The 25994-nt window shown below is 34.4% G+C and overlaps 1 protein-coding gene across 11 annotated transcripts in view; it reads left to right on the top strand.

Annotated features, from left to right (window-relative positions):
* CEP128 (centrosomal protein 128) overlaps positions 1-25994 on the top strand; it is a 489572-nt gene that overhangs the window by 186009 nt on the left and 277569 nt on the right. For all 11 annotated transcript variants that reach the window (XM_072762163.1, XM_072762162.1, XM_072762169.1 and 8 more), the window contains 4 exons: positions 6194-6280; positions 9138-9212; positions 10876-11008; positions 17488-17639. In XM_072762163.1, coding sequence (XP_072618264.1) covers positions 6194-6280; positions 9138-9212; positions 10876-11008; positions 17488-17639 — 447 coding nt within the window. The remainder of the gene's footprint in view (positions 1-6193; positions 6281-9137; positions 9213-10875; positions 11009-17487; positions 17640-25994) is intronic.

The raw sequence follows: 25994 nt of genomic DNA, 5'->3' as shown, positions 1-25994 counted from the left end.
TTCGTATGTCTAATTTGGATCAGAATAGCATTATATTGTGAAGCTTAAAATATTTACTGGCTTTTATTTTGTACCTACATGAAGAATATAAATATAAAAATATAGTGAGATGAGCTATGAAGCAGTGATAAGACATAGAGGAACTTTAAAGACATATTATTAAGTGAAAGAATAATCTGAAAAGACAACATGCTGTATGATTCCAACTGTGTAACTTTCTGAGGAAGAAAATCCACGGAGACAGTAAAGAGGCCCATGGTTGCCAGGATTTGGCAGATAAGGGATGAGTAGGTAGTGCACAGAGGAATTTTAGGGTAGCAACTATACACTGATATTGTAATGATGGATACGTGTCATTATGTATTTATTCAAACCCATAGAGTGTACAGCATCAAAAATGAACCCTAATATAAATTGTGGGTGATTATAATGTGTCACAGTAGGTCCATCGGTTTTAACAAATGTACTACTTTGTTGAAGGATGTTGATAATGGGGAAGTTATGCATGTATGAGGGCACTGGTGCATATGGAAACTCCATTTCCCTCTCAATTTTGCTGTGAACCTAAACTGCTAGAAAACAAAGTTTTACAAAATATATAGTAAAAGCAGTAGTTTTTTAATTTTCAGTGACATGACTTCATTCTTTGTTACTGGAAAAAATCTGACTTGGAAGTTTGTACCTTTTAAAGGGCAATGTTACTGACCTATTGTTCCATGTGAGCACAGAGTTGTTTTTCTATAGTCTTGTTAGTTTACTAGTGAGTCATCTACATGTTCTTGCTCTTGTGGCCAAAGGCATGCACTTGGAGCACTGCTGAATGATTAGGATGAGACAGGATAGTTTATGTTCATCTTTTCTTTTCTCTTTTCTTTTCTTTTCTTTTCTTTCTTTCTTTCTTTCTTTCTTTCTCTTTCTTTTTCTTTTTTTTTTCCTTTTTTCTTTTTATTTCAGTGGCCTGTGTGAGAGTTAACATAGGACCTACCTGTATTTCATTCCAGCTCCATCATTCTTACCCAAGCTATCTGGTCCTTTTACAGTAGACAAAGGGCCTTTAATTCCCTATTTGTTCTTTATTTTTGTGTGTTATTTTTTAGAGCCTCTTGATAAACATGGCTATTGTCAAAATTGTGGGAGTGTTTATGGTCAGATGAGATGTCTACAAACATCTTCCTTTTCTCCTTTACTTTCTAAAGGAAGAGGCTGCTTTTTTTTTTTTAATATATATAACCATGAGAATTCAGAATCCTCTACCTCTAAAGAACTACAGTAGTATAATACTCAATATGTTAGTCCTTTTTAATGGAAATAGGCACACTTAAGGAAAAGAAGAAAAATTGTTGTTATTAAAGATTTAAATGTGCTCCAGGGACGCTCTATTAAGGCTCAGTGCTGTTGCTGTAATCTTAAACATGTAAAAGACAATCTGAATCCTGGAGCAGGGCACATGATAGCTTTATAGCTAAACTGCTTTTAAGGAAAAAAAAAAAAAAACAAGCTTTAAGAGGCAAAATAACATAGTAATAGAAATTCATTGGCATGTGAATTTTTTTTCTCTTTTTATAACTGCTTTTACTGGGTCAGTTTTAATATGCTTCTCAGTTGCTTGATCTAAGTCAAATGGAAAAGAAATCTAGTACGGCCTTATATACTTAAAAAGATAATAAATAGTTAAAGTTTATTATTAAGCTTTAAAGAAATAGCTGTAATTTTGATTCAGTTAGCTTTTAAAGTCTTTCTCCTTGAATGTTATTTGTGTTTTCAGAAGTTTAAAGTGCCTTAATATGTATTTACTAGGTCTTAAGAGTTAGATTTTCTTTGTCTTTCATTTTAAACTAGGTAATGTAGAAAATAGGTTCGTATTCTGGGCTAGAATACTGTATATGTGTTTACTTGTTTACCGGCTGATGGTCTATAGGAAGCAGCAATAATGTTCAAACCTAATGACATTTCTAGATGATATAGTGGAAATATAGTAATTTGTTTTGGTTTACTCCTTAAGACATCATTCTTAAAAAAAAAAAAAAAAGACATCATTCTTGCTCCTCTACTGAAAAGAATAGAATTTAAGTTCTCATTGACTGAATTTTTCTGAGACTTATATATCTTTAGAATAAAAGGAGAAATAAAAAAGGGAGGTATTAAATAACATTTTGGGCATCAAGTAGAACTATAATAGAAAAGTGTATTATTTGGAAAAGAGATATAAATAAATGGTCAGATGTTGAAGATAGAAGGTGAGGAGGAAATGAAATTTTATTGCAGATTCCTAGGTAGCCAAAATAATTAGAGGTTCTTTTATTCAACTAGCTCATATATGGAAATTTAGATTTTTTTTTAATGGAAATTTAGATTTAAAAAAAAAGGTTGACTTTCAGAAGAATTATGTTTTTATAAGGTATAATTCCATATTATAAAACACAATTTTTTAAATAAGTGGGAAATATCAGAAAGGGAGACAGAACATGAAAGACTCCTAACTCTGGGAAACGAACTAGGGGTGGTGGAAGGGGAGGTGGGCGGGGAGTAGGGGTGACTGGGTGGCGGGCGCACTGAGGTGGGCACTTGACGGGATGAACACTGGGTGTTATTCTGTATGTTGACAAATTGAACACCAATAAAAAAATAAATTTATTAAAAAAAATTAAAAACAATTTTTTAAATTAAAGTTCAGGTTATTGATTTTTGTTTCCTCAACATCAAGTAAAATTATTAATATGTATACTAATTGTAAGAAATGAAGATTAAATATCTATTAGCATGAGCATGAAAATAATTATTTCTCACATTGCACTTTCGGGTGAATGAATTCTGGTAACTGATAAGTCTTTACAGGGTTGGGTATGTAGGGGTGTTGGGTGTGGTTACAAGTATAAATATTCAAAATTGAGATTTGGAATAGAGGCAAACTGATCTGCATAACCTAGAGAGGGAGATTTAGAAGCCTGTAGGAAGGTCCAAAAGGTGCAAAGAAAATGAACAATGAGAATGAACAAGATGTAAGGGAACAAGGAGGTAGCCTAAGAATTAAGAGAACAGCCAGTGTTTGGTGGAGCTTTGATAAGTATACTCCATTGATCTATAATAGTTTTAAGTAAATTCCGTATCACTTATTAGTGTTTTGGCAGTAAGTAAGTTATCTCGGGGTCAGTGCAAAGAGTTTTGGCATTCTGTGTCTGGTGAACACTGACCTGTGAGTTAATTTACTAGGAATCTGAGTGGCGCTAGAATATTAAGTTTGATGGAGGCAAATTTTGTATGCTAAAAAAAGAACCAATAGTGTTATCTTTGCTCTGGCTTTGAGCTAATCAGTGGGTGAAACTTTAAGGATATTTGTATATTCTCAAAGTAGCTACCAAAATATGTGTAAGTTACTTTAGTGGTTTTTAACATAGAACCACACAGTTTTTGATACTTTCCCTCTGGGTAGTGGAGCTTAATTTTCCTTTTGAGTTGGAGTGGTTTCTGCTCAGGAGTTTGAAACCAGAATCAGAGGCTATTCATAGTTTGATGAAACTTATCAACTGCCTGAGGAAGTCTTCTTTGTAACAACCTCCTACCCTGACCATGGAAAAGCCCAGGCTGGTTTTTAGCTCAATAAAAAAATATCGAAAAGATAACCAATTAATTAACTCATTTAAAATAAAATGGGGCTAGGTTGAAATGATGATGTTGAGGAGGGAAATAGTTCAAAACTTTAAGGAATGACTAAAAAATGTAACAACTATGTCTTTGTTATCTCTTCCTTTTCTTACACACACACACACACACACACACACACACACACACACACACACACTCCTGGTCTGGAGAAGGAGTCATTGAAAGAATAAAGATGTTAGCAGTCAGTTGTCATTGAAAGAATAAAGATGTTAGCAGTCAGTTTCAGGCTTCTAGGATAATTATAATTTTGCAAGCAAAATTTATAAACATATCCCACCTTGAATAGATTATGCGTATAGAATTAAATATTATTACAAATTCCATTTACCCTATAATAAAGGACAAAAGGACAAATATCAAACATTAAAATCATTTGATAACTACCTGAAAAACATTATGACTCTCAACTTCTTATACCCCTCTTTCCTTCTTAATAAAATTGGCTTAATAATAACTTGTGGATTTATACATGATGTGATTTGAAATGTTGGGGTTCAGAACTGGCAGCCAATAAGGAATTCTTGAGATGTCTTCAGTGCAAAAAAGTGGTTTTATTAAAGCATGGGGGCAGGATCCGTGGGCAGAAAGAGCTGAACGGGGTTATGAGGAGTGGCCCATTATAATTTTCACCTTGAGAGGGAGTTACTGGTGGCACAAGCCTCCAAGGTGTTTTTTTTTTTTTTTTTCCCAAGGTGTTTTGGAGGCAAGGTTTCCAGGACCTCTGGGCCTGGAGGTAGGGGAAGGAGTGAGTAGCTGTTGTTAGGAAAAGGTCATTTATTACGGTTTAGTAAAAACTAGTCGTGAGACCCTTCAGGTGTATATTGGGGGTCATATGCTTGGAGGATGATTGCTAACATCTATCTGGGGGGCTAGAGATAAAGGAAATTTTCAAAGGAATTTTTATATGTTAAAATAGACTTACAGGATCCTGGAGCTGAGGATAATGTTAAGCTAGGATTGCATTTTGCCTTTAGCAAAGCATTAACATTGAGGCAGCAGAGTTCCTAAAGGAATGTCACTCTGCCTGTTGCAAGGACTTGTCAGTGGGCTCTAAGTAGTAAGGAAATCTAATTTTTTTTCTTTTGCCTTTGTTTCCCACATCATGAGGATTAAATGTTTATGTTCACTATATATAATGTATTTAATATGTAAGAAGAAGAACACCTGGACGTAGTGAATGCTAATAATTGTTGTAATATTATTACCATACTGAAACCAGAATTCTTTTTCATTTTGATAATGCTTCTCTGACTTTTTACTCAGTTGCTTTTTATTAGAGACAGAGCCATGGCAGAGGGGGAGCTGTAATTTCCTGGACAGTGGGCCATGGTTATTTTATATATATGTATATTAGTAGCCCCAGCACAGTGCCTGACACATAGTAAGTACACTTAGGATTTATTTATTGGATATGTAAGTTAAGGAAGGTTGAATGTGATTGATTATATTTGCACCAAAACAGTTTTTTTTTTTTTTTTTGAAAGATTTATTTAGAGAACATGTAGGGGAAGGGGACGAGGGGTGGGAAGAGAGAGAATCTCTAGCAGACTCTTCCCTGAACCCTGAGCCCAAGGCAGAACTGGATCTCACCACCTTGAGGTTATGACTTGAGCCAAAATCAAGATTTAGAGGCTTAACTGACTGAGTCATCCAGGCACCCTTGCATCAAAACAGTTTTTTTTTTTTTTTTCAAAACAGTTTTTAAAATGTTTTGCTGTTTGTCTAAAACTCATTGAGTGCCATAGATTTTGTTGGAAAACCTCTGGCATTTGGCTTTTCTCAAGCACATATAGCTTACTAAGTCTAAATGCTAGAATTATAAAAAATTTTCTTAAACAAATAGAATGCTTTTTAAATATCATGAAAGATTACTCCAAATATATATATTTTTTCCTTAAGTTTAATTTTACCATAGAGCAAATCAAAACATACTTTTCTGGCTACCTTTTGAAATTTGAATTTTCTTGAAATTCTTTTTCCATTTCATTAGAGATAAATGTAGAAAAGAATGCTTTTCTCTTTGTGAAGACTGCTTTGAAGAGCCAGTTATATGTAGTGATAAAATATCATACATGTAATAATGTTGCCATAAGCATGTTTCTACCTTAAGATATTTTTTTCAGAATTTGAAAAACTAGTGAGCCTAGTTTGATTATTATGTCTAAATAGCTGAACAGATAATATGATTTTTATACTATTATTTCACCTGGCAGTATGTTTTGTTTCCAAGAGTGCTTTAGCTGTCTACACTCCCTAAATGTGTAACAAAATACTCAAAGGTGGGGAAAAAGTGAAATTAAGTGGAAATGGATTAAGAACATCAAGAAGTTGTTTATATTTGATATATAAAAATATGTATTACCATCGAGGTGTTCTTAGGACTTCAGTGAATGAGAGGGTTATAATTCCTTTGTATATGTTGTACAACTCATAATCATCTTCCCCCCCTTTCCTTAATAAATCCTAATAGTGACTTTCAGTTCTATGTGTATTTTACAATGCTACAATTTTCTGGTATCTTTCATTCTAGGCATTGAAGAAACAAGAAGCTAAAGTAGATGAAGATGAGGGAGTCATGAAAAATAAGCTAAGACAGACTGAAACTGAGAAGAGTCAAGTAAGATTTTGAAAGTTCTCTTTCATCAAAGAGTAATGCTCTTTGCAATGGGGCCAGTGATAATTGTTGAGTGCCTGGGAAATTGTCCCTGAGATCATTTGTTGAAACACATCTGTTTTGATGTGTAGTCCCTTGGTTTGATGGCTCTGCCATCCTCTGTTGCTTGCTTTGGGAAACAGGTATAGGTCATTTGCTACCTTATCATATGGCCACTCCCTTCCTACAGGCAAATTGAATTGTATCAGCCCTTTGTGGGGAACATGTAATGACCTTGACTTTACTGCAGGGCTGTTTAGGAAAGATTTGTTGTTTAAAGGGTGGAGATTTTGAATATATTTATTTTCATCATTGAAAACAGTGTAGGTGCATTAAATAATAAGGATTTTTGACATATATTCATGTCTGTGGACCTATAGAGTCTAGCATGTTAGAATTGGAGAGGCATTTAGAGACAAAGGTCCTCAGTTTGCAAATGAATAGATTTAAGGACAAGCCCAAGGTAATGAATGATAAAATGAAAATTTGCAAATGATGTAATGTTCTTTGCACTATCTCTCTTTTCAAATCTACCATTACCTCCTTGATTTTTATTTCACCAACCTATGTCAAGTTAAATGATGCATTTATGATACCTTTACGGTAAGCAAGTTGTGTCAGGCCATCATGCTTGCCCTTAGGGAGTTGAGGCTGCTGATGTTATTATCCAGGGAACCTAACCAGTATGGGTCTTTGCGGATTTTGAAAACATTTTAACGGAAATGTGATTCCTTCCCTCTTTATTTCTCCAAAGAAACTGGAGGACAAGTCAGATAATATTTTGTGTGGATTCTGTGATTTCATATATACTTTACTTTTTTTTAGAATATGATGTTTTATTTGCCATATGTATAAGTTTTTAAAAAAACTTATATAACCAAATTTAAAAAGTATTTTGAAATAGTCACAATTTCAATAGGGTGTTACAAGACAAAATGTTGAGAGAGGTCACATGTGCCCTTCACACAGTTTCCCTCAGTGGTAACATTTTGCATAATTGTCATTCCATATGCAAACTGAGAAGTTGACTTTGGTACAATCACATAAGTTATCGTGAAATCACAGATTTGACCAACTTGTGTGTACTTATGCATGTTCTGTGAAGTTGAATCATGTATAGATTCATGTTACTGTCACCACAGTGAAGATACAGAACTATAGTGTTTGTTCCTTTATGATAGTCGTAACTACCACATGGACAATATTTAAAGGACTAATATAATGTATAGAGAGTTGTTTGGTCAAGTGAAATAATAACTTTGGAGAACTATCACAAATCTAAGCACTTAATAACATCTTATAAATTTGTGGTTTCATAAAACAGCCTTACTGTGACAAAATGCAAACATGTCTAGCATATGTAATCGCAGGCATTTTAACAAACACTTGTTCCATATGTAGAGGTGAAAAAGTAATCTTCCCTTTATTCATCTAGGTTCTTTGGCTGACCTAATAATTAAACTGACATAAAATAGATTAACAGGAGAAAAAAAAAAATCTGATTTTGTATTTATAGGAGCTGCATAAAAATATGATGAGCTCAAAGGGAGCCAAGCTGTTGAGGCTTATTATATACCATCTTCAGCTAAGGAAATGGGATAGAGGTCTTGAGCCTCAAAGGGGAGAAAGACAATTCACAGGAAGATGAGAAGAGCAAATATTTGGTAAACAAATGTTTGCCTTGTATTGTGGAGAAGTCTTCTAGATATAAAAAGTTAGCTGTGGTCATAGCTCTCTTCCTGGTACACAGACTCCCTCTCCACGATCTTTAATGCAGTTAATGGAGAGGTAAAAAGCTTTTCCTGAGTCTGTTGGGTCTTGATTTCCTTCAGCTCAAGAAATACTTATGCCAAAGAGGCATATTTTGGGCGAGGGTCGGGAAGCAGCATATTCCTCTTCCCCTTCATATCCTATTATATTTTTCGACTTGTAAGCTAGGCACATTCAAACTTTTTAGGTATTTGGTCATCCAATTAGCTCATTTTCTGTGAATATATATCTTATGACTATATTATTAAGGAAATTTTAAATGTCTTATTCTGAAATTAGATGTTCTTAAATTTTAGGGATGTTATATCGGAAATATTAGGAATGGTAGAATATTAAGAATACACAGAATCACCAATTAGATGAAATATACTTTAGTCATTGGGTCCTTCACGTTTTTATTCTAATTCAATTTTTTTTTAAAGATTTTATTTGTTTATTCATGAGAGAGAGAAAGAGAGAGAGAGAGAGAGAGAGAGGAGAGAGAGGCAGAGACACAGGCAGAGGGAGAAGCAGGCTCCATGCAGGGAGCCTGATGTGGGACTGGATCCCTGGACTCTGGGATCACTGCCTGGGCGGAAGGCAGGTGCTCAAGCCCTGAGCCACCCGGGCGTCCCTCTACTTCAGTTTTGTATGATGTTAAATGTACTGAAGAAAAAAATTGCTTTGGAGGTTAGATTACAGTGATTTAGAACTGGAAGGAATCTCAGGGATTGTCTAATATAAAGTCCTTATTTTACAGATGATAGAAAGGAGACTAAGGAAGAGTGTCATAGTTGAGATGGAACTGACTAAGAACTTGGACCCCCCGAGGTCTGGTTTGGTTCACTTTTTGTTATGCAATTAACATTATTTTCATGGACCCCCCCCCCCCAAAACCCATTATTTTCATGGAAACATTGATATGTTTTGATAGCAAGGTATTTTTTTTCATATTAGCTGTAGATATCTTCTGAAAAGTTCTCCAGTTTTCTCCTCTTAAATTATGCCCATTATAATTTACTTATTTTCTGCCCCACTGGACATTTTTCTTTATCCTTTGTTGAAACTTTAGCTTGAACAGGAATTAGAGGTATCCCGAAGGTTATTGAATCAGTCAGAAGGCAGCAGAGAAACACTTCTGCATCAGGTAAGTCTATGCAAGCTATATCTTCTTTTAAATTAAATCTGGATTGAGTCTCCTTTTATATTAAATGTCTTTGTGAGAGGAAGAAAAAATCCACCAAGGTCTAGAAATTCTTTTCCCCCTAAGGAATGTATGTTAAAACACATAAGCAAAAGATGAAATCCTTTCAGGAAGAGTCGGAGAAAGCTGGTACAAAACACTGGACCAAGTTCCCGCTGTGATAGTGTATTTTGCTGATTGCTGCTTCAATTTAGGATTTATCTCTCTTAGTATAACCAGTGTAAAAATGAGACTGGATGTAAGATTAAACTTTCCCAGGGGCTTAATTTTATTCAAAGAGGCATTGGAGAGTGAAGGAAGAAGTAAAATACATGAAACAGTGAAGGAAAAAGTAAAATACATGAAACAGGAAGAAATAAAATACATGAAATACAGAATTTGAGTTACTTTGCATGGTCTTATATTTACCCTTTCAAGATGCTACCTGCCCCTTTTAACCAAAGATAAAGCTTAATTTTAAAGCATAACATTTGCAACTCATAGCTTGTAATGAGAGTTTGCTGCTTCTGCTATTTAAAGTTCAGTAACTTGAAATAGTAATCTTATATACATTGGATAAGGGCATATAGGTTTCTAACTGCCTCTCTGCCTGTGTTTAATATAAACTGTACTTGTACCTTTGTCTGTTTTGAATTGTGGCTTATGGCTTACCTAACTCACAATGTTGTGTGCTATGTAGGCAAAGATGTCAAGCATCATAGATGCTCAGAAGGAATATTATGTTTTGACCATTAGTGCTGAAAATACACTATAACAGCTATTTTACAAAACCTTGAAAAATGGTCACTGGCTTTGTTCTGCAACCAGGGTTACAAATGGAATTAATGTTGGCAGAGTTCAGACTTCCTTTGTTGAAAGTTTATATTTGTAATCCTTTCCACTCTATTTTTTTTTTTTTTTTTGGTTTTGAACTCTGACTTGTGATTTCTAATCTTTTGAAGTAAGAGATTATTGTGTTCAGGTTGTCATTGTGACTTTAGCTGAGTCTTTTTGAGACTCCTAATTTGTTTAATGGCCACTGGGGACATACCTGATGTGTGGTAGGTAATTTGCTAGTCTTTAGAAATACTGATGAATAACATTGTCCCTGACCTCAAGGAGTTCATAGTTTGTTCAACAGCATTGATTTCTTTCTTATTTTGAACAGTACTTTGATATTAAAATATGCTGAAATGTGATCTTTTCACTTGAGTTTATCAATCAGTAGGTCATATTCATACGAAAGAGATGGAGTAAAAAAAAAATCTAAAAACAATTATGGAGGTGCTTGGGTTAATAGTAGTAGAGTGGACTGAGTTCACAATAAAGGAATTTTTTTTTTTGTGTGTGTGTGTGTCAAATTCTTTGTTCTGGTAGACACAGAGAAGGGGAAAAGACATTCATTCTTTGTGGAAGGAATGGGAGAAGTAAAGAAATAGAGCAAGAGACTATTCCACTGTGCTTGGCATAACAAGGAGGTTAACTTGGCTTCAACTTGTGCTGACAGTAGTCTGTTAGAAGTAATATTTCTCCCTAGAAAAATAATTTGAAATAATTTGTAAGTTCAGTTATTCTTTTTGTGCATTTAAAACTGAAAGAAGTTTCATTTTTGACTCTTTGTATTTAGGTAGAAGAGCTCCGTATGCAACTTATGAAAGCAGAAGGTGACCGAAAGGGTTTACAGCATCAAGTATCTCAGATTTCCAAGCAACTGTTAAACCATCAGGATGAACAAGGAGATGACCGGAGGTTTAGGAGAGGTATAATTCTGATTTGGAAATGTGTGTTTTTTAAAAAAAATTTTTCTTAAATACTTCCCATTTTCAGAGTTGCATTTTTTTACATTGTGCTCTTGTCATCTTATTTCTTGATCTACTATCAGGTTTTTCAATAAGCTAATCATAATTTAGCATCAAAATTTTTTAAGAGACTGTACTTTTTAGTTTTATATTTACAGCAATATTGAGCAGAAGGTACAGAGATTATTCTGTATGCCCCCTACTCCCACAAATGCATAGCCTCCCCCATGATCAAGTTCCCCTCACTGGGAGTATGTTTGTTATAACTGATGTACCTACCTTGATGCATTGTTATCATTTAAAGTCTATAGTTTACATGATGATTCATTCTTGGTGTTGTGTATTCTAGGATTGGACAATACATAAATGACATTTAGGCACCATTATAATATCATAGAGTAATTTCCCTGTCTTAAAAATCCCTTGTCCTTCACCTGTTCATCTCCCCCTCCCTCTAACCACTGGCAACAACAGATCTTTTTACTGTCCCCATAGTTTTACCTTTTCCAGAATCTAATATAGTTGAATCATGCAATCATTCTTAAATTTAGTAATACACCTTTAAGTTTCTTCCATGTCTCTTCATGGCTTGATAGTGTTCTCACTCTCTCTCTCTCTCTTTCTTTTTTTTTTTTTTAAGCATTGTCAGAGTTTTATATCCATTCACATACTGAAGGCCATTGAGTTGCTTCCATATTTTGGCAATTACGAGTAAAGCTGCTATAAACCAAACATCTGAATATAGGTTTTTGTATGGGCATAAGTTTTCATTTACTTCGGGTGAATACCAAAGAATATGATTGCTGGATTGTATGGTAAGACTGTCTTTCAAAGTGGCTATATCATTTCTTCATTCCCACCCATAATGAATGAGGATTCCTATTGTTCCAGATTCTTGTCAGGATTTGCAGTTGTCAGTGTCCTGGATTTTGGCTATTCTAATAGGTTTGTAATAGCATCTTGTTGTTTTAATATCCATTTCCCTGATGATGTAAGATGTGGAGCATCTTTTATTATATATATTTTCCACCTATATATCTCCTTTGAGGAGCTCTTCATTAAGGTCTTTGACCTATTTTTCAGGCAGGTTGTTTAGCTTCTTGTTGAATTTTAAGAGTCCTCTTGATATTTTAGGTAATCACAGGTGATCCTTTATCACCTGTGTCTTCGCAAATAATTTCTCAGTCTGTAGCTTGTCTTTTCATTCTCTTGACAGTATCTTTTGCAGAGTTGAAAAATTTTAATTTTAATGAAGTCCAGCTTATCAGTTATTTCTTTCAAGGATGATGATTCTGCTCTTCTACCTAAAAAGTCCTCATCAAATCCAAGGTCATCCACAATTTCTTCTGTCTTCTAAAGATTCTGTAATTTTGAGTTTTATATTTGGGTCTATGATCCATTTTGAATTAACTCTTGTAAAAGGAATTCTTATTTCCATGCCTAGAAGTCTGTGTCTAGATTCATTTCTTCTGCATGTGAGTGTTGAGTTGTTCCAGCACTGCACTACTTGTTGAAAACAAACATTTCTCCATTGTATTGTCTTTGCTTCTTTGTGAAAGATCAAGATAAGTTGACTGATTTTATGTGGGTCTATTTTGGGGCCTCTATTCTGTTTCATTGATATATTTATCTTTTTTTTTTTTTTTTTTTTTTTTTTTTTTTTGCTAGTATCACACTGTTTTGATTATTGTAGCTTCATGGTGAGTCTTGAAGTTGGATGATGTTATTAATCTTCCAGCTTTTTTCTTCTCCTTCAATAATGCATTGCCTGTCCTGGATCCTTTCTTTGTTTCTCCACACATCTTTAGGATTAGTTTGTTGATATTTACAAAATAATTTGCTGGGATTTTGATAGAGATTTCAATAAATCTGTAGATCAGGTTGGGAAGAACTCACATTGGGCAATATTGTGGCTTCCTGCCATGAACATGAATTGTCTCTCCATGTATTTCATTCAACTGTGATTTATTTCATCAGACTTTTGTAGTTTTCCTCATATAGATTTTGTTAGATTTGTATTTCAGTATTTCATTTTCTTTGGAGGTGAATGTAAATTGTGCTGTTAATTTCAAATTTCACTTGTTTGTTGCTGATATTAGCATCCAATTTTAATATCTCCTCTAATTTTAAATCCATTTCAGATGTATTTATCTTGTGAGGCTTTCTCCAAGAAAAACCCAGCAAAGCTAGTAGTGGAATTTTTTCCAGCTTCTTATTTCCATGCCCAAGTGTGTGTGTCTCTCTCTCTCTGTGTGTGTGTGTGTGTGTGTGTGTGTGTGTGTGTATACACTTGTCTTTTTACTTAGGGTGGAAATACCACAATGTTTGATTTTCTTTTATCTCAATTTTAAAATATGTATTAACAATTAAAATTCAGATCCTATCTTTTTTGTGATCTAAAGATCCCTGACAAAAATTAATCATCTGGCAGAAGTGGTTATGAGTCATATGGCGGCTTTTTCTTATGTAGATTAGGAATACTTCGTGTTTGAGAAATGTTAGGATACCTTTTTAGTGGTGGTGTTGATTTAGGTTGTGGAATTTAATGAGTCTGGATGTGTTTCTTTTTTGGAAATTTACTTGTAACAGAAATGGTAATATTGAAATTTTATAATGGTCTAATAGACTAGTCCAGATTGTTCAGCTTGTAAATTATTTCAGTAATAAGGCTGCCTACTCAAATGCCTAAATTGTTGGAGAAACACTTGTAAGCATTTAGTGTACTATCAAATTCAGGGAGGATAAATATTTTTCCAGATTCCCGACACATAACTCAGTATGTTGCCTAAGTTAGAATTCTCACATTGCCAGAAAATCTTCATTAGATGGCAAATTCTGACATACCTAGCCTAACATAATTGCATGTCATTAAGTTCACTTAAGTTTCATGTGATGTTGTTATTGAAATATATTTTGACATCAAATATTTTAAAATTTATTTTTAAGAGTAAAATCCTAAGGTTTTTAATTATTCATCAAATTTTCATAAAGATGCACATAGGAACTTTTATTTTGTTTGGAATAAGACTGTGGTACATTGTCATATGTTTTCTCACTTTATTAAAATCTAGTTATTCCTAGTGTAAGTCTTTGTGGACTAGAAGAATGTCACTTTTCTTAACTACTTATCAGGTTTAAAAAAAATCTGAAAGTTTTCTTATCAATTTGATAATGAACTTCTTCACTTTCTTTTAATGGTTCTAGAGTTTTCATCTTTATAGAACACTTGCATTATTTATTTTTTTTAAATCTGCATAAGAAACGACACTCATTGTCACATGTCACACTCTGGTTGCTGTTTGTGCCTCCACCTATTGCAAAATAGCTTCCATGTCTGCTTTTAAAATCGACTTTGCTTTACTTTACTGGTGATCTCCTCAGTCGAATTCAAAGGAATTGGGGCACCTGGTTGGCTTAGTGGTTGAGCATCTATCTGCCTTTGACTCAGGTCGTGATCCTGGAGTCTTGGGATCCAATCAGGCTCCGCGAAGGGAGCCTGCTTTTCCCTCTGCCTATGTCTCTGGCCCTCTCTGTCTCCCATGAATAAATAAAATCTTAAAAAAAAAATTCACAGGAATCATGCTGTTACTTTTCTTACTTGACTACTGTTTTTTCTTCTTCCTTCTTGGAACTCTTCACTGACTTTTATGTTTCTGTTCTTTCCTGATTCTTCTGCGTTTGTTGTTTTTATTATTTTCATTTGAATCTTTTCTCTTTGTTCACAGCTTATCTTTTTTAAATGCTGAGTGTTGTCTAGGATCCTCTTTCAGGGGTTTCTTACTTAATATTTCTCCCTAGATGTTGTTATTTGATCTTATGCTTTAGCTGTCACCTGTAATGATGATTCCTAAATCTAAGTTCACTAATCTTCAGCCCCCTAGTTGGAGTCTTTCATTGGACATCTGTGTGTGCTGTTCCACAGAATGCCCAGTCAACAGATTGACAACTGAGTTCATCCTTTCCTTAAAACTTGTTTTTATTTCCTCTTTCAATTGATGACAGCATCCTTTATGTGGATAGCCAAGGCTAAAATACAAAGAACATCTGAAATTATTCCTTCTCTCCTCCGCCAAATTCATCTCTATCTATTTATAGATCTTGGTATTTCTTGAATTTGGCCTATCTTCTTTTTTATTCCCACTACCTCAGTTTAGGCATGCTTTGTCTCATTTGTATTACCCTTTTAACTTACTCCAGTCCCTCTGTAATCAGTTTTCTATACTGCTGCTACTGAAGGGATGCTTCCTAAGCCACAAAGCATTCATGTTACTCTTGCTAACCTTTTGTTACATGTTACTGAGTTCTTAGTACATACAAGGCATTTTGCTACTCATTTTGTCTCCTTTAGTTTTTACACTATAAGAAGGGTACTAGTTTTGTTTCCATTTTAATGATTAAGAAAAAGGAAGACTGAAGAATAAAAAGATTGCCTAAGGCCATATTTGTGGGAAGTAACAGACCCAAATCTTTTTCTCCCCAAACCTGAACTCTTAATTGCTATACTATACTGATCCATCATGTTTATAACAAGTGTTCTTCAAAGTAGAGCATATGAGATAATCCCCTGGGTGTGGGAGGAGAGTGTTTGCAACACTGTTTATGTTTTACACCTTATGTTTTAAGTATTTTAACTTTGCTAAATATTTCATAGGTAAGTATTGTGCATAGGTATATATTTATATATATCCATACTATTTTATGTGTGTCTAAATTATGAAACTTATCAAATTATTATGTCTGCATTAAATATGTTTCATAAATTATATGTATTTATACATATATTCATATGTGTTAATATCTCCATATTTTATACAATATATATTCCTGTTATTTTATATATGTATATACACTAATCTATGTCCTGATATGTATATCCATACATTGATAGACACTATAGAGATACATATTACATGTACACATGCATATATACCTATCTAAATATAAAATTTAAAATATATATTTAATAATGAATGCTTTTACATATAGACAGATATACATATTTTTCAAGTTGGAAACCTAGCAGAGCTATGTAAAGTATGGCCCATGGGCCAATCCAGAGTTTTGTAAATAAACTTTAATAAAATATAGCTATTCCCATTCATTTATTCACTGTCTAGGTTACTTTTACCATACAATGGCAGAGTTGACTAGTTGTGACAGAGATCATAAGGCTAAAATATTTACTATCTGACCCTTTACAGAAAACGTTTGTTAACTTCTGGTCTATAGGATAATTTCTAAGCTCCCTAGCAATGTATAAACACCCTACTGATTCTCCTTCTTCCCTCCCTTGTTTGTGGTAGGTATGTGAAGTATTGTGTACAGCTACCTAAATATTAAATCCAGTATTGTACCTCTGTGCTTTATGCTGCTTCCTTTCCCTAAATTATCACAACTCCCATGTCCTTTGCTGGGTGAGATTCTGTATTATTCATTCTTTAAATCTAACTTAGTTTCTAATTCTTCCTAGCTTAGTTTTTCATCAAGATAGAGTTAATCACTCTATCCTTTGTACTATTTCTGTATGATAACTGTATCTGTAAAATACCTGTATAGTATCTGTCATTGGTTTTGTCATGCTATTAAAATGCCTGTTTATGTTCTTCCATCCATGTGTATCCAAGATGCACAATTTTTAGCACTTTGATATCTCTTAAGTTCAGGTGTGTTTTATGAATGATGTGTAAATTTAATTTGGTAGTGTTTCCTTCCTTTCCTTTCCTGGAAATGAAGCTACTAGAAAAACAGATAAATTGGTAATAGATATTCCAATTTTTGGCATCTTAGACTCAAGGAAGTACTTTATTTATATGTCTTGTATTCTGTTCTTGAGGTATAAGGTCATTGAGAAAGGGTTTTTGTGTTATATATGTTTGAAGAAGATGGTATTACAGTGTTCTGTGCATCATAGACCAAGTATGTTGAATCAAATACTAAGTCTGTATTGTTGGGTGATACAATTTCAGGTAGCAGTCTCCAGGATTAGTAAGTAAATTAGTGGGCATACACAATCAGAGATTTAACAGTATCATTTGTTTATTTTGCAAGAAGTAACTATTTTGTGTCAACTTCAGTAACTTTCAGCTAATGTATGACTTGAAAATTCTTTCAGTATTTCTGTGTTAGACTTTGGAGGTAGGAATGTAAGAAAATTAAAGAAAAATATGTAGGATTTTCTTGAACTCAATTGTACTAGAAACATTTCAAGTTTTAGTATCAAAATGGAATAGTGTTGGATAGCACATCAATGTATATATTTTTAAATACTGAGTGAGTCTTGTTACAATAGGCTGGCAAATTCTGAAAAGTCTGTTAGTGACAGTGTTAATAAGTGGATTATGTTAGCTGGAATATTAGAACATCAAGGCTTTGTACCATTTGAAAGTACATTCTCCTGTGAATAAAGAACAACCATCAAGCTTTACGCTTTCTCTTTTAAGGGGTTGAGCAGGAAAAAGAGAATCTGGAGAAGCAGATGTCAGATTTGAGGGTGCAGCTGAACTTCAGTGCGATGACATCTGAGTTAGAGGAAGCGAAGCGGTGCATGGAGCGAAAAGACAAGGAGAAAGCACATTTTGCAGCACAAGTTGAGGTGACTTTGCTATTTTTAAATTGTATTCAAAGGATTTCAGTTTTTTTTCCCCATAGAATTGTTTAGTAAAGTTTTAATATAAAGTTTGTGATATTTTATGAACTCTAGTTTCAGTATACATAATGTAAAGTTATATAGATAACTTCTTTAATTATATATAGAAATACCTATGGATTCATTTCTCTTTCATTTATACCTTAAAGCCAGGAACCTATTAATCTTGAAAATATTTTTGTTGTAGTGGCAATTGAGCCCTTCCTTCGGATAGAGGGGGCCTTTCTTTGAAGGAATGGTGAATTATCATTTATTTTGGGGGTGATACGGACAGAAGGCACAGCAAAAAAAGGTATTACTGATATATCAGAATATTTTCTGAGGTATCAGAAAATACTAAAAATAATAAAAAAAAGAACTTCCTAAAAAGGAAATGTCTTAATTCCAATTATAATTATGTAAATTAGATCAAACACAGATGACACATTTGGAAATAGATATGTACCATGCCTTTTCTATATCTGTTTTTATTAGTGGAGTTATAGTCTGATTGTAATAAGGTGCCACATTTGAAGAATTTTCTAAATTATAATGGAAGGTAGAAAATTGGTCTTAAATATGTCTAACTTTATGTAATCTAAAGGAAATATTTAATGTTACTGCAGTTTGAGTTTCTCTTTCATCTTGTCTGAATCAATGGAAAATGTATTTTAGATTTGGATCAAGATGCAGATTGTAAAGATAATGAAATATTGACATGCTTTTTACAAAGCCCTCTATATGTATAATAAATACTTAACAGAAATATTATCAGAGGATTGTCATTGTAGGACTTCTAGGATTTGCTTCATGGGTATTATTTTAGCCCTTGATCCTACTGACAAAAGTGCTATAATATTATTTTGCTAAAGTTAAGTATTAAAAAATAATACAAAAACCCCTATGCTAATAAATATCAAAGGTAGAAAAATCACTTTGCTAAGCTGTTTATAGCCACATGCTGGTCTGTCCTTCTTCCCTTCCTTCCTTTGTATTGTTTCATTTACCACTTGCAGAATCAATTGAAAAAGTCTCATATACACAAGCATTAAAAAAAATTATAATGCCTTAAAAGTGCTCTCCTTCAAAGAGCCTGTCTTTCCCCTTTTCCTAACAATAGTTCTTTTACATTTTTACCTGGGTTAGGGAAAGAGATGGTGTTCTCTGGGGCTAGTTTGGATTGATTGCATGGGTTTGGATGTGAAAGACAATTGGACAGAGAGGTTGAACATTTACTCACATATCAAATACTTAATGACTGTCTATTACATGTCAGGCACTGTTCTAGGTGATGGTGACACAGCAAAGAACAAAAGCTAGGCAGATTTTTCTGTGTGCGGGTAACATTCTAAAATTGATGCAGAAAGTTCTCTGAGTTTGTCTTTCGTCTAATTCAAATTCCTTTTGGAAGATGAAAGATTTTTTTCCCATCATCTTAATTACAAAAAGACATTGTTTACTCTGGAAGAAATTCCCATTAGCTAGTTCCCCCCCCCCCCGACTTTATTTTTAACAATAAAATAATTAAATTTATAGTCATTATTTTAGATTGTTGTGACACTTCTGATTATGGCTTATTTTTGAATATCTCCAAGCTATTCTCAAAATGACATCTAGTGTAGACTTTGTGAGGGAATCAGTCATGGATCACTCAATGTAACTTCTGTTGGGTATTTGCTTGAAAGCATTTAGTTTCTGCTTTATTTTTCAAAAATATTCAGTAATATTTATTTTTCAAAAATACTTGGTGTTGGGGGCACCTGGATGGCTCAGTTGGTTAGGTGTCCAACTTTTGGTTTTGGTTCAGTCATGAGATTAAGCCATATATGTTGGGCTCTGTGCTGGGCATGGAGCCTGCTTGAGATTCTCTCTCTCCCTCTGCCCTACTGTGCTTGCTGTCTCTCTTTAAAAAAAATTTGATGTTGCCTTATATATTCTATAAAGAATGAAGATTAATCTTCTTTAGTTGCTTTTTAGAAACCAAATATAAATTAGAAGACATGCACAAAATGTGACTATTTGTCAGGCACCCAAACATGTGCCATAATACTTTTTCTTATAAACCATAAGACCAAAGAACAAACCGTTCAGTTTGTTCAATCACTAGTCTCTTTGTCTTTAATATCAACTTCCTAATACTTTTCCTACAAAACTTTATACACAGTCTTGAAAACTCATTTTTTCTTAAACTTTCCTATTCATTTCCATTTTTTTTGGGGGGGCTCTTTTATCTAGTTGTTCACTGTTTCTGTAATGTCTTCTTTTTGTGGAAATCCTAAGCCTTTTCCTTCCTGAAGCTTCCTTTGATTATATCAGCTACAAGTGATGATCCTTCCTTCTACACCCTGTCCTTTTATTCACATCACTAATGTTCTCACACTGCCTTAAAGTATATGGGTAAATGTCTTTAAAATTTCAAAATGAGTGAGATAGGGGAGTGCAGAAGAAAGCTGCCCTTCACTAAGACAAATAAGACTTCGATGTCCTTGTTTTGGTGAAGACTTCAGGTTTCAAGGTCTTGTCCTCACATCTGGAAACTTGAATTTTCTATGTCCTAGATTTAATGTGACCCAGGAGACTGGATCATACTAATCATGAAACTCATCAGAGAGCATTGTATAAAAGAGTACCAGTTCACTAATGTACCCTGTGGGGGCTCTGTATGGATATTTAAACACTCTTCTATGCAGAGCACCAGTGTCCCAATTTTCTATACCTTGGTTTTAGCAAGGTGAATTAATAACCAAAGAGCTGCTTGGTGAACAGAATCAGAGAATAATGATGTCTAAAGGACTGTTTGTTTCCTCCCTATGGTAAGGCTACCCACTACGTGTCTTTAACAGAGTCCTTATAACCAGAGATCTATTTACTTCACCAGATTCTGTTTTTGTTCCTGGAGTGTATTGAACTACTTTTGTCTTTCTCACAGTTTTCTCTCCTTCCACTCTGATGCACAGCCTTCTGTTTACATTTTCTTTTGATATGTTGCTGTGCACAGATTTTGCTCTGGGCCTTTTTCCAGTATGTATTGATGTAATTCAAACTTCCGGCATTCTGGAAGCCACTTATGAATAAAATACTTATGTCCTTTTTCAAATCATAGATGAGTATCGGGAAAGAACCAGGTCTTATCTCTATTTCTTTGTGCCCCTTGACAGTGTCTTATCCATATTAGGACTCAATTAGTATTTGTTGACTGAAGTATAAATCGTAGAACACTTTTATGGTTAATTTTAAAGCTAACATTTGTTGTTTGGTCATTCTTTAAAAGCACATTAATTTCTGGAAGAGTTGTCTGTCAGTATTCAAGGGGACCTTTGCTCTTATTAATCGCATTACTTTTTGTGCATCCAGAGTATATATTTTAAGCAGTTGTTTTGTACTGGAGAAAAACTGTGTTTTAAGCTTGTAAAAAACTGGAATGAAAGCTTTTTTGGGTTTGCATAATTTACCTTTCAAATTGTACCTAAAACCTTAAATCTGTGTATGCATAGAAAATACTAAGTACATTTTTTTCTTCTTCTAAACTTGAGTTGAACCTCATTAACCTTGATAGGCTATTTGTATTCATAAGAATTCCAAGTATCCTTGATCAATGATTCCCCCTGATTTAATCTCAGCCTCCATCTTCCATCAACTTACTTTTCTTGAAGAAAAAATTTGACTTTTAAATTCAATGGGGGAACTTCAAAGAAAGAAAAAAAAAACAAGGTGCTGTACATAATTTAGATTAAATGTTGAAAGTGATAATTGAGTGACAACTGACATGATTATTCATTAGCAGAAACTTGGGACTGTAATGCCATAATTTACTTTTAAAAGGAGAGTAGTGGAAAACAGAAATGATAATCAATAATAACTTTTCTTTTTGATGATTAGTACATGAGGAACAGAAGGAATGTTGCTCCATTTAACATGCTTTTAAGATAAACTCTTGATTCCTGCACTTTTTATATAAAGCTGGCTAGTTTGCTATGTAATAGTGCCCCCTTCAATACTACTTTTAAACCCTTCTTAGAGACTTTAATGCCCTGTCTATAATTTTTGGTTCTTTTTTTATCTTAATAATTTTTTCCTTATCCAAGTGCTTGTTGTAAAATAAAGTACTGAGTTTTTTTTATCTTAATAATTTTTTCCTTATCCAAGTGCTTGTTGTAAAATAAAGTACTGAGTACTAAGTAATTTTTAATACACAGATTATAAAGAAAACAAATATTGGCAGCAAAACTTTACAGACAGGCTAAAATTGTTGAACCTAGTGGAGATGAGGTCTGCCTCTGTTATTAGCCAGATTAACCTGCATTGAAGCAGATTTCTAAGTCCACAAATGCTCTATACTCTGAGTTCTTCATAAAGATGACTACTGGCAGAGATCTCCTACAAGTAAAAACTCCAAAACTAAATAAACTTTTGTACCTTGAGGAAGATAAATTAGTGTAATTCTCAAATCTTTCATCTATATGAAAATATAGGAGTTGTGAAGAAAGGCAGCTTTTCTGTTTTCTGTAACTCAAGAGTTGCATGAATATTTCCATAAGGCCAGAAAGTAGAAGTGGACCAAATATTTTAAACTTTCCTTTAAGACATCACCAATATTGACTATTTAATATGACCAGTAAAGAAATAATTTAGGAATAAAAGTGTCTATTTTAAAGTTCTTTATTTTCTGAAGTCATGATAATTTCTGCCTCATGTGTTTTATGTATAAATTAAATACATAGGCCTTTATATATGTCTCTGTGATGTGCATGGACACAGGCATGGAGTCGGGGTGGAGGAGAGGAAGAAACTTACATTCCTCACAGAATAATGAAATATTGCTAACTTATGTTAATTATACATAGATTTGATGTTAAAAGCAATTATAAAGATATCATACACCTTTGGGAATAATTATTGAAGGACTTGCTATGGAAAAATAGGTGATATGTAACAAGGTAATATTTTTCACAGAATCTTAGTAATTGATAGTTGTTCATTTCTTGACCACCACCAATGCCACTAAAGGGATATAAAGTAGACTTTATAATAAGCATATTTTAACTGTTCATGAATTATTCCTGTAGTCTTTATAGTTACCTTTAGAGTGATTTTTGATAGCATATCATTTTAAGTGGAGATCTAAATTGTGTTTTAGATGTTTATTTTCAGGCAGCTTTCTACAAGGAGAAATGAGATTATACTTAGCCTTAAGAAATGAAAAAGTCAATGGGACTGTTATACTCTTGAAAATGTTTGAATGGTTATAAATTATCTTTGCCAAAAAAACTTTTAGTAAGTAACACATGGGTAACATAAGCAAAGGTCAGTGTTAGCAGGTTTTTTCAAATGTATTAATAAACATTTAATTTCTAGTACTGAACTTGCACGAAGTATGAGTTTATGTGAGACAGTACTTATTTGAGAGGAACCTGTGATTGTGTTAGGCTATAGTTTGCTATGGATTAATAGATTAGGTAAACAACTGGCAATTTTTTTTTTAATTAATTTTTATTGGTGTTCAATTTACCAACATACAGAAAAACACCCAGTGCTCATCCCGTCAAGTGTCCACCTCAGTGCCCGTCACCCATTCCCCTCCAACACCCGCCCTCCTCCCCCTCCACCACCCCTAGTTCGTTTCCCCGAGTTAGGAGTCTTTATGTTCTGTCTCCCTTCCTGATATTTCCCAACATTTCTTCTCCCTTCCTTTATATTCCCTTTCACTATTATTCATATTCCCCAAATGAATGAGAACATACACTGTTTGTCCTTCTCTGACTGACTTATTTCACTCAGCATAATACCCTCCAGTTCCATCCACGTTGAAGCAAATGGTGGGTATTTGTCGTTTCTAATTGCTGAGTAATATTCCATTGTATACATAAACCACATCTTCTTTATCCATTCATCTTTCGATGGACACCGAGGCTCCTTCCACAGTTTGGCTATTGTGGCCATTGCTGATAGAAACATCGGGGTGCAGGTGTCCCGACGTTTCATTGCATCTGAATCTTTGGGGTAAATCCCCAACAGTGCAATTGCTGGGTCGTAGGGCAGGTCTATTTTTAACTCTTTGAGGAACCTCCACACAGTTTTCCAGAGTGGCTGCACCAGTTCACATTCCCACCAACAGTGTAAGAGGGTTCCCTTTTCTCCGCATCCTCTCCAACATTTGTTGTTTCCTGCCTTGTTAATTTTCCCCATTCTCACTGGTGTGAGGTGGTATCTCATTGTGGTTTTGATTTGTATTTCCCTGATGGCAAGTGATGCAGAGCATTTTCTCATGTGCTTGTTGGCCATGTCCATGTCTTCCTCTGTGAGATTTCTCTTCATGTCTTTTGCCCATTTCATGATTGGATTGTTTGTTTCTTTGGTGTTGAGTTTAATAAGTTCTTTATAGATTTTGGAAACTAGCCCTTTATCTGATACGTCATTTGCAAATATCTTCTCCCATTCTGTAGGTTGTCTTTTAGTTTTGTTGACTGTATCCTTTGCTGTGCAAAAGCTTCTTATCTTGATGAAGTCCCAATAGTTCATTTTTGCTTTTGTTTCTTTTGCCTTTGTGGATGTATCTTGCAAGAAATTACTGTGGCCAAGTTCAAAAAGGGTGTTTCCTGTGTTCTCCTCTAGGATTTTGATGGACTCTTGTCTCACATTTAGATCTCTCATCCATTTTGAGTTTATCTTTGTGTATGGTGAAAGAGAGTGGTCCAGTTTCATTCTTCTGCATGTGGATGTCCAATTTTCCCAGCACCATTTATTGAAGAGACTGTCTTTCTTCCAATGGATAGTCTTTCCTCCTTTATCGAATATTAGATGACCATACATTTCAGGGTCCATTTCTGGGTTCTCTATTCTGTTCCATTGATCTATGTGTCTGTTTTTGTGCCAGTACCACACTGTCTTGATGACCACAGCTTTGTAGTACAACCTGAAATCTGGCATTGTGATGCCCCCAGCTATGGTTTTCTTTTTTAAAATTCCCCTGGCTATACGGGGTCTTTTCTGATTCCACACAAATCTTAAAATAATTTGTTCTAACTCTCTGAAGAAAGTCCATGGTATTTTGATAGGGATTGCATTAAACGTGTAAATTGCCCTGGGTAACATTGACATTTTTACAATATTAATTCTGCCAATCCATGAGCATGGAATATTTTTCCATCTCTTTGTGTCTTCCTCAATTTCTTTCAGAAGTGTTCTATAGTTTTTAGGGTATAGATCTTTTACCTCTTTGGTTAGGTTTATTCCTAGGTATCTTATGCTTTTGGGTGCAATTGTAAATGGGATTGACTCCTTAATTTCTCTTTCTTCAGTCTCATTGTTAGTGTATAGAAATGCCATTGATTTCTGGGCATTGATTTTGTATCCTGCCACGCTACCAAATTGCTGTATGAGTTCTAGCAATCTTGGGGTGGAGGCTTTTGGGTTTTCTATGTAGAGTATCATGTCATCGGCGAAGAGGGAGAGTTTGACTTCTTCTTTGCCAATTTGAATGCCTTTAATGTCTTTTTGTTGTCTGATTGCTGAGGCGAGGACTTCCAGAACTATGTTGAACAGCAGTGGTGAGAGTGGACATCCCTGTCTTGTTCCTGATCTTAGGGGAAAGGCTCCCAGTGCTTCCCCATTGAGAATGATATTTGCTGTGGGCTTTTTGTAGATGGCTTTTAAGATGTCGAGGAAAGTTCCCTCTATCCCAACACTCTGAAGGGTTTTGATCAGGAATGGATGCTGTATTTTGTCAAATGCTTTCTCTGCATCTAATGAGAGGATCATATGGTTCTTGGTTTTTCTCTTGCTGATATGATGAATCACATTGATGGTTTTACGAGTGTTGAACCAGCCTTGTGTCCCAGGGATAAATCCTACTTGGTCATGGTGAATAATTTTCTTAATGTGTTGTTGGATCCTATTGGCTAGTATCTTGTTGAGAATTTTTGCATCCATGTTCATCAGGGATATTGGTCTGTAATTCTCCTTTTTGGTGGGGTCTTTGTCTGGCTTCGGAATTAAGGTGATGCTGGCCTCGTAGAACGAATTTGGAAGTACTCCATCTCTTTCTATCTTTCCAAACAGCTTTAGTAGAATAGGTATGATTTCTTCTTTAAACGTTTGATAGAATTCCCCTGGGAAGCCATCTGGCTCTGGACTCTTGTGTCTTGGGAGGTTTTTGATGACTGCTTCAATTTCCTCCCTGGTTATTGGCCTGTTCAGGTTTTCTATTTCTTCCTGTTCCAGTTTTGGTAGTTTGTGGCTTTCCAGGAATGCGTCCATTTCTTCTAGATTTCCTAATTTATTGGCGTACAGCTGTTCATAATATGTTTTTAAAATCGTTTGTAT

Source organism: Vulpes vulpes, chromosome 6 (assembly GCF_048418805.1).
Source record: "Vulpes vulpes isolate BD-2025 chromosome 6, VulVul3, whole genome shotgun sequence".
In the NCBI taxonomy this organism is placed as follows: Eukaryota; Metazoa; Chordata; class Mammalia; order Carnivora; family Canidae; genus Vulpes; species Vulpes vulpes.
The sequence above is the reverse complement of the archived record's forward strand: the minus strand, read 5'-3'. Positions and strand labels throughout refer to the sequence as shown.